This window comes from Dermacentor variabilis, chromosome 1, assembly GCF_050947875.1.
Source record: "Dermacentor variabilis isolate Ectoservices chromosome 1, ASM5094787v1, whole genome shotgun sequence".
NCBI lineage: Eukaryota > Metazoa > Arthropoda > Arachnida > Ixodida > Ixodidae > Dermacentor > Dermacentor variabilis.
Window position 1 is genome coordinate 12,658,767 of NC_134568.1, and position 9,616 is coordinate 12,668,382.

General features: G+C 48.0%; 1 protein-coding gene across 1 annotated transcript; it reads left to right on the forward strand.

Moving 5' to 3' along the window:
• The first annotated feature begins 6,614 nt into the window (after window positions 1-6,614).
• Window positions 6,615-9,261, forward strand: LOC142575497 (ixochymostatin-like). Its single transcript, XM_075684909.1, has 2 exons — window positions 6,615-6,666; window positions 9,062-9,261. Exons 1-2 carry the CDS (start codon window positions 6,615-6,617, stop codon window positions 9,259-9,261), a joined length of 252 nt encoding a protein of 83 aa, XP_075541024.1.
• The last annotated feature ends 355 nt before the right edge of the window (window positions 9,262-9,616 follow it).

Below are 9,616 nucleotides of genomic sequence, written 5' to 3' on the forward strand. Positions count from 1 at the left end.
TCGCACTTTGATCGCTGTTTTTCACCTTGCAGTTCCCCCAGAATGGAAGCTATTGTCAGGATAGCCATCACTTGGAGCAGTGATCATGATGGCAATAATGTCGGCGCTGCTTTCCGCGCCGTTCCACTTCCTGGAGGTTGCCTCCTCGGTAGCTAAGAAATGAAGCCCGATGCTTCCTTTCCATATTGAAAAGGCTGACAATGGCTTTTGCAGAGAAGTAAGGAAAATATTGAAAAGAAATCCCACATCCTTGGTGACGCTCTACCCGGTCCGCTGCTGGCCCAGGCCTTTGCACAAGGAGGAGAGTTGACTATGGTTCGTACCAAGTGAGCCAATATAGCGGTGTGCTGGTGTTCATAACAATGCAGCTGGTGATATCAGATTGTCAGATGGTTAGAAGGAGTACGTTCGAATTGGGACGACGTAGAAGGAGTGCTTTTGTTGCGTAATTAATTCTTTTACGGCCAACACGTGTGCGTGCGCCACAAAAGGAAATGTGGGTCGGGGTTTAGGTTATAGCTGTGTGACAGTGCAGGAGGTGGCTTGCGAAATCACCGTCAAGGTCTGCATGTGGAGACCATGTGACGTGCGGGACTCATTACAAAGTGTTCAGGCACTGTCATTTAACAGCCACACTTGCTGTCGGCGAGCGTAGGGATCTACGCGATCTTAGGCCATAGCTTCCGCTACATTTATTGAGAAACAAATGGACTATGCAGTCTGTCGTCTACAGAAAACTGAAAGCGTTGGTAACGTAGTCATAGTGCCGGTGTGTAAGTTTCAGCTAAGGTTGATACATAATACATGGATGCAGCTTGCTGTTTTTTTCTGCACTTCGCAATATGGTGGCAGCGACTATGCATAACTTTAAGCAGTGATTTTCAGAAAGCTATTAAATCCTCAAGAACACGAAGAGCATTCAGTTAAGTTTTTTTTTACTTGAGCAATGTGTCTGAGTACTTTGAAAATGGTGTTGCCAAGGTATTTTCTACCTAAATCTGCTGACATCAATTGACCCATAACATAATATAGCACAACAGAAGTATGAAGAATGGATAGCCTATTTGCTCTGGAAGGAGCTGCATGAAACGCCGGCCCTATGAGCCCACCTCTGATTTAAAATGGGTAACTCGTCGTTGCGGCTATACAACATGGCGTAGTCTCTGTACTTTGGATCGCCAGAGTTATTTTGCTTTCTCTTAGTTTTCACCACCGCTTCTGGTGCGACGAACAGACATTTATGGAAACTAAAAACAACCCGCCTGCGTGTTGCTTCAAGACGCGCCAGCCTTATCTCGATGAACACGGTGGTCCCAAAAGGCTGCCGCTCTGTTCAGGCACCCGACAACTCCGTACGAGGAGGCGTGTTCCACTATCGTTTTTTTTACGTCTAGACAGCATGCGTTGCTACACGTGTCTACGGGAGACTCGTTCTCGTCCCTAGAATTCTCTAGAGGAACATGGAGTACGACGAAATTGTAGGCAGGCGCCTATCGCTCATGATTGCTCTGGGACTATAGTCAGGGTGAAAGATCTGGCAGAAGCCGACAATAAAACATCGGCGTCTTCGCTGATATGTGAATATATAACAGACGCTGTGTCCAGTGCTGTGCCCATCCTTCTTGCGTTCGTAATAGGCATTTTCTTGGCATTGCTGTCTGAAGAATCGATATTAAGTTCAGTGAAATGTTTCACCATGAAGACGGCATTTGTGGTTGCTTTTCTGTGCTGTGCCGCACTGACCTTGGCTTCCGATGGTGGGTGAAAAACCTTTTGAATGACTTTTTGTTCTGTTTAATTAACGGATCAGCACATACCCGCGGAACTGTGGTTTTCACCCAAAAGTCAATTTCTCCAGAATTGTCGCCGAGAGGAGCATTTAGAAATACAGTCTTACCCGAATACTCCCGGCGGAGCACCCTTCCAGAAAGGTTCAAAAGTTGTCGGTCGCTAGCAACGATGCAGAGCGGAAGTGCTAGTAAACGGGAGAGGTTTCTTTCACTTGATCTCACCCCCACTGTTCTATGCGCATTCGCCGTTTTGCTATAGCGACGGAAGCCGCGAGACGGTTGGTATCACGGGTGCGCCGTCGGCCTAAGCTAACCTAACCGGTCACCCTGTGGATGCACACTAAAGAAAATAAGAGAAAAAAAAACGCAACAAGAAACTTTCCCAGCACCGGCCAATCGAACCAGCGCCACCTGGATGAGAGCCGGGTATCCAAACTACTAAACCAAGCGAGAGACAACTTCTTGCGTTTCGAAGACCCCTATTTGAAGTCCATATTTGAAGAGGTAGCTTAGCGCAAATAAAACCACGGACACAAGGAAGACAGACAAGGACAAGCGCTACTTAACAAATTGCGCGACCTCCGAAGAACTTTTAACACGGAAAGGGTCATCCACTTGTAGCGTCTTAAAATATGACCTCTTCAAATATGGACGACCAACTAGCCCAACAGTCAACTCTTCTAGAATTCATTTCTCGTACACTGGGCAACTCCTTTTCTGTGTATCCTCTGCAATCCTCTGTCACCGAAGTTCTTATTTCCCACATCGTCGAAGCCACATGCCGGGCCAGGTTTTACGCCTACTGTGTCCGGAAAGGGTTGTACCCTCGAGATGTTTGTGTTCTGTTTGGTTTGGTGAAGCCGTCCTGGGGACACCTCAAGAGGCTTTGTAAACTTTTGAAGTCTGAGCTCTGGCGCCAAGTCCGACTTCTGCAAGACTTGCTGCGCGTGGTGTGCCACCACGGTAATCCGGAATGGATAGCAAGCAGTATGCTGCGTGAGTTTAGGAAACTTGCGGCTCAGATCACGGAGACAAGGTGGAGGACCATGCTGAGCTTCCTTCTGAGGTCATCGACTGCCATTCGTGCACAGGGAAAACCGGTGGTCGTTTTAGACCAAGTTTCGCTCCCCGGGGACGTTTCTAGGCTACTGGAAAAAGGTCCGAAGTATGCCGTTCCACCGTCCGTCCGGCCCCACGACCTGGTAGGTCTCAACCGAGACGTTTCTGCAAGGTGTAGCCAAGAGGACCATGACCAGTGCCTGAAGGAGGGACTTTACTTTATCTCAAGGTGTTCAAGCAGGGCTTCAGACGTTCATGCTAAAAAGAGCTTAGAAGGTGTCGTAAAGTATTTCAAGCAAAATGAGCTTATGCTGTTACAATCAGATAAGGAAGGAGGGTTTGTTGTGTTGCCAAAAGGTCGGTTTGACGAAAAAGCGCAAGCAGCGGTGACTAAGAATTTCGTTCCTATTAGTAAGAGTGCAGTTAGAGTCAAGTTGAAATTCATCGAGTTCTGCAAAAGTTTGAACTTGACCACCCTTGCTAAAGGTATCAAGAATAGCAAAGAAAGCTGTTTGACCGTGTTCTTTACCGCGAAAACGCACAAGCCCGATATTCCTTTCAGAACTATCGTTAGCGAGCGCGGGGCGTGGCAGCATTGCGTGAGCCTTTTTCTTTTGAATAAGCTTAAGACGCTACAAGTGGATGACCCTTTCCGTGTTAAAAGTTCTTCGGAGGTCGCGCAATTTGTTAAGTAGCGCTTGTCCTTGTCTGTCTTCCTTGTGTCCGTGGTTTTATTTGCGCTAAGCTACCTCTTCAAAGTGGTCTACAGCTGTGAGGATCCATCGTTTACGGCCAGTGGTTAAGGGTGGCGGTCCATAGAGGTCGAAAGCAACGACTGCGAAAGGAGCTTCAGGACACGGGACAGGCTGGAGCCGTCGAGCCGGAGGTGAGGTCAGTCGTGTGCGGTGTTGGCAGAGCGAACAGGAAGCCACGTATTTCGCTACGCTGGTTGCAAATCTAGGCCAACAGAAGCGGCTGTGAATTCGCTCGTAGGTTTTATGGAAACTAAAGTCACCGGCAGTGGGATTGTCATGAAAGGTCGCCAATATCTGGACCCGAAGTGATCGGGGAACGACAGGAACCCAACGGTGTCCTTCGGGAAGATCTTGAAGTTCTTCAACTGCCAACGGAGTCGAGCGTTAGGTGTGCAAGATGATACGCGAATACGTTCCATAACGGAGTGGCAGTAGGAGTCATTACGTTGGCTAGAGCGAAACGTATGAGAGTGGCTGGATGGGAGCTGATCGAGAGCTGCGACCGAAGGGAATGCAGGCGACGCCCTGCGGTCTCCTCACGGAAGGTGGTAAGCAAGCAGCGTTTGAAGACGATGGTAGGGGACAACGAGAGAGAGTATCGGCATCCTGGTGTTCCGTTCCAAACTTGTAGGTGACGGCGAAGTCGTATTCTTGTAACCGCAGTATCGAACGGCCGAGATATCTCGTTAAATTCTTTAGCGTCGCCAACCAGCACAAGGCCTGGTGATCAGTAACGACCGTAAAGTGGCGGCCGTGCAGGTAAGGCCGAAATTTTTGGACGGACCAAACAACGGCGAGACACTCTTGTTCGGTAATCGTATAATTTTTCTCTGCAGCTGTTAGCGTGCGACTTGCGTATGCAACCACGCGTTCTTCAGAATTTTTATGACGTTGCAGAAGAACAGCGCCGATACCGTGTCCGCTGGCGTCAGTATGTAGAAGAGTGGGTGCGGTGTTGTCGAAATGACAAAGGACAGGTTCGGACGTGAGGACGCGCTTGAGGGCGTCAAAATCAGTTCGGCATCCGTCCGACCATACGTAGGCAGCTCCAGAAGGAAGGAGTTGATGGAGCGGAGCCGCGATTGTGGCAAAGTTACGTATGAAGCGCCGGAAATACGAAGCTAGGCCAAGGAAGCTACGCAAGTCTTTGGCTTGTTGAGGCCTGGGGAAGCGAAGGACAGCGGTAATCTTGTCGGGGTCGGGTCGAAGGCCCTCTTTGCTGACAAGGTGTCCGAGCACTTTAATGGTTTTGCTGGCGAAGTGGCACTTTTTTGTATTCAGCTGAAGACCAGCAGCTCAGAGGCATGTCAGGACTTCGTCGAGGCGCTGCAAGTGCTGATGGAAGGTCGACGAAAATATGACGATGTCGTCAAGGTAGCATAAGCAAGTCTTCCACTTTAGGCCCCGTAGTACGGTGTCAATCATCCGCTCAAACGTGGCGGGAGCATTACACAGGCCGAAAGGCATTACGTTAAATTCGTAAAGTCCATCGGGTGTGGCAAAGGCGGTTTTCTCCTTGTCTGCTTCGTGCATGGGGATTTGCCAGTATCCGGCGCGTAGATCAAGGCTGGAGAAATACTTTGCGCCTTGTAATGAATCTAACACATCATCGATTCGGGGCAGTGGAGATACATCTTTGCGGGTTATTTTGTTCAAGGCACGGTAGGCCACGTAAAATCGCACTTAGCCGTCTTTCTTACGGACCAAAACGACAGGTGACGACCAAGGACTTGAAGATGGGCGTATTATGCTACGTTTCAGCATGTCGGCAACGTGGGTGTCGATGACCTGCCGTTCAGCGGAAGAAACGCGATATGGCCGCCGGCGCACGATGGAAGTTCCATCTGTGTGTATGCGATGAGCCGTCGCAGAAGTCTGTCTCAGAGGAGGAGAGTCGACGTCGAAGCAGTCTTTATGCTTGGATAACAACGCCGAAGGCCATGACGCTGGCCATCATGATGAATATATACAGATGAAGGAGATGAAGGGGTAATATAAGGCTCACATTATTTTCATTAATAGATGTTCCTGCAAACCACCACAGGTATGTACGCGATGAAATAAGTGGAAATAAAAAAGAAAATTCGCTAGTTTACTTAGCTTTACCCAATAGATTTTTTAGAAAACACTGTTTTGGGGCAAATTTTTCTATCTTCTTCCACTGGTCAATAAAGGTGGTGTTATATTTAAAATATGTTATAGTTCCCGTCACTCACTACAACAAGAACTCCTATAGTAAACTATATAACAGATCTAGGAATTCAGCAGCAAATGACTTGTAATGCGCTCACAGTTACTACAGCCAAGGAATCAAACGATTTCTTCTCAGTTATTAACAAGGACACGATCCACAATTTCTAACGCACTCACACGCATCGGCTGTAACCTGGAGCAACGTATGGCCAAGAATGCCGCTCAAATGCAATTATCCCGGAAAGTTACAATGGGCTTATTTGTTTTCACCTTGGAAAAGATCTCAAGCTCAAGGCTCTCCGAAATCTTGGCTTCGGAGTGCAGGCGCTCGCGGTTAAGGTACATAAGCATTGGTAATGCCTGCTTCTTTACCGAGGCACTTATGCGGTCGAGAGTCTTAAAATTTTTGCGCACGGTAGTCAAGGGCTTATCAGAATATTCTTTCTGAGGTATGAACTCAAATGAACCCTCCTTCGCCTCCACAAGCAGACTCGCTGCGGGAGGGTGCTGATGTGTACCGGGAAAAATCTGCTGCACCACGTCTATACAGAGAGACAAGACAGATCAGAGCAGTCTGAACGTCAGAACGTCTGCACGAAAGCGCAGAAAGAAAAAAAATTGCTTGAAGCACAATTTCGCCAGAGAGGCTATCGCCTCATGTGCACGTGCATGCCGTGGGCACAACGCATGATAAGGCTGGAGGAGACTTCAGCGATAGACAAAGTGACAGGTAGTGTCTTGATAAAGCAGACAAGATGCGAACGCAGTGTATAAATACGGGGGACACTGGCCCTGTCCTTGTAGGAAAGTAGCCATCATGCAGCTGAAGGTTTTGGTACTGTTGGCAGGCGTCATTGCACTTGCGTGTGGTAAGACGAAGTTTCTCCTGGTGTTTATCAGTGTTTCTCAGGCTGCCTCTGTATTAGTTTAAATTTTTTTCCAGCCTTGTCTTTTAGCGGTTATTGTTCCTGGAGCTCATGCCTATCCTTCGACTAATTGTCGAGTCCATTGTGAATGATTGAGAAGGAGTTAATGATGTAGCACGATTGGTAAAATACCCTTGATGTACCTGCCTCTTTTGTGATTCTGCAATGTCAACGCGTGAAGCGACAGATGGAAGTATTTAGGTAAATTCACTGATAGAACTACATCTGGTTTCCTTGCATATTCGCAGAAAAAGAGCTTGCAATATATGTACAAAAAAGAACAATTGGGATGGGCAAAGAGGAGGCGAAAATCCACATCACAAACAGCGGCTGACGAGAGCGATCGGAAATGCAGGCAAAGACAGAAGCACGTCTACAGTTTGTTCAACTGTGCGGTCCACACTCTGCCGGCGCTCTAGCTGCAAGCGCAAACTGAACCGATGTGAATACCCGGCGCACGTGTACCGAAAGCTACTACTGCCATGAAGCCCACGTAATCTGCTGCGAAACAGGGTGATCTGTAATGTTGTCAGATCAAAAAAAAAAAAAAAATGAGCACATGCTGAACATTTTTGTGTTCCCTTTAACAAGGGACCGAATTGTACACCAATTATTGACTGCAGATGACGAGTGGTGGAACAAGGAATATGCCTCTGGAGCTACTGTTTTGACAAGGGGACTTGTCGGAAACGTGGCTCTAACCTGAGCCATCACTTGTTCGACCACTGTTAATCACATCAAGTCTGTGGACCTTAGTCTTTTTTTGCACCCTGAGCTGGTACCCAATAACGCTGTAAGTTAGCGTAAGCAATAGAGTGAACTTATTAATCGAACAAACCTCATTATAAAAGTGCGACACGCCGTTGCGACCGTCTGTATATTCAGGGCATAGAGGGGGGGGGGGGAGGGGATCAAAGGGTCGCCCCGACATCGTGGAGGCCATATAGCAACTGCTTTTTATTTCCACGCACCGGTGGCCTCGCCGCCGATGTTCGTGTTCTTTTTCGGGACATAAGATTCACTATGAAACACATCAAGTAAGCCTCGTCTGCTGTCGCGCGTGACATGAAGCAAGTTCCGTTGGCGATGGGCATGTAAAGAAAGGTAGGGCCTCCAATGAAGACAGTGATTGCTGACGCGCTCCGAAGAAGTTGTGACGAAGGCGGCAGCGAAAGGACCATACAATGAAATGAAAAAAAGAAGATGTCTGGATTCCACGCACTACGGGAATCGATGCACGTTTAAATGCTAGCGGTATTGCTTATGTGTTTACGTTATGAAGTGCTAAATTCATGTAAATAGTTTGTTACGTCATGTAACTGCTATTTTGACGTCATGCATGTGACCACGTTTTTTGTGTTGACGTAACACACGGGAATGAATTAGACTTTACTCCTTGAACGATGTGAATGAGGTTCACTGCTTCACACTTGCTGATCATTTGCGCCTCCCAGTAAAAAATTGATAAATGTCTTTTGGCTCACATTTAACTATGAGCCGCATTCCTTGCGTATGAGCCATCGCCACTACGCAAGTGCATCCTCTCCAAACTCGGCGAGACATTGACGCCAAACTCTGAGAGAGAGGCAAAGAAGCTAGAAGAGTGGATAAGCAGGCCAGTTGGTGTAGTTGGTGTCTGTAAACTACAGATTCATTTGTGTTCATGTATAGATCATTCATTGGTTTTGTGCGTTTGCTCTTCTAATCAACCGTCAATAAAGCTAGGTTAACATGCTTCAGCTTAGGGACTCTACTGTGACAGCGATATCAGGATCAGCCTACCTGCGCATTTAATTGTGGTTATTTAAAGGCCTGAAGCTGCATTACAGGTGTGAGACGCGCCTTAGTGGACCGCTATTGCTTAATTTTGACCAGCTAGAGGGTTCGTTCTTTGACGTGAGCTGTAATATTATGTATACGTGTATTTAATTGCGTTAAAACGCAATTAAATGCTCCAATTAAATATCTCGATATGAGATGCGTCGATGCGTGGGCTTGGAGCTTCCAAGCGTACCTGAAGCGTACTCACACATATGTTCCTTTTCATGTCGAAGGTCCCTGACGAAGAGTACAGGCTGTGGTAATCCGTGCTGTACGTTGCGTTGTCGAGGCTTTAGAAGAGTTGTGCGCCTGTTGTATGTAACGTGCCATGCGGAGCTGTTTAGCAAAGTCACGGATTCGGGGCCGCGGAGTCTTTGCGAAGTCTGTCAAAAGCAGTTGCTTCTTTCACTACATTCCCATCGTGATATGGTCGCGGCAGCGGCTTTTTGATGTCAAGAACCTCTCGGTGTTCAGGGGCGAGTTTATGCCACAGTGGGTTTTGCTTCCTTTTCCAAAGCGCAAACGGCGCCCCAGGACTGCGGGGAGAACGAGACATGGAAGGAGTGCGTGAGCAGCAGCTGCGCTGAAGGCACGTGCGAGAAGCCCGTCGTGGGACCCGGGTGCACTCTTGACTGCGTCTTTGGCTGCTACTGCGCCGACGGCTTCTACCGCCACGAAGGGCACTGCGTCCGCCTGGAGGAGTGCCCCGGTCACTAGGTTTATTATTCGACCCTGTTCTGTTGTGACGTTTCCGCACAGCGCATTCTGTTAAATAACAAAGGTAGTGCTGACATCCTTCTGCGCGAACAGCCACATTTCTTTATTGTTTTTTCATGCCTTATTCCTTGAGTAGGTGAGGTAACACGTTCACTGTGCTTGGGAATTCCCTTTCTCGATCGTGGAGTGCGAGGATTTTCGAAAGCAGGCGTAATATATGAATGGGGCGGCTACTGTACCCGGTTGCGATTTTGGGAGACGAGAGACTGAGTCTTGTAGATGGCGAAAGAGAAGCGAAGATTTTATTCGCCGCTTTCTTAGGCGGCGGCGGCCCCACGCGGTTTGTTTGTGAATA

Excerpts from the sequence above, each read along its gene's own strand:
- LOC142575497 (XM_075684909.1), top strand. The coding sequence starts at position 6,615 with ATGCAGCTGAAGGTTTTGGTACTGTTGGCAGGCGTCATTGCACTTGCG. Across the intron at positions 6,667-9,061 it reads CGTCATTGCACTTGCGTGTG|CGCAAACGGCGCCCCAGGAC; the intron begins GTAAGACGAAGT and ends CCTTTTCCAAAG.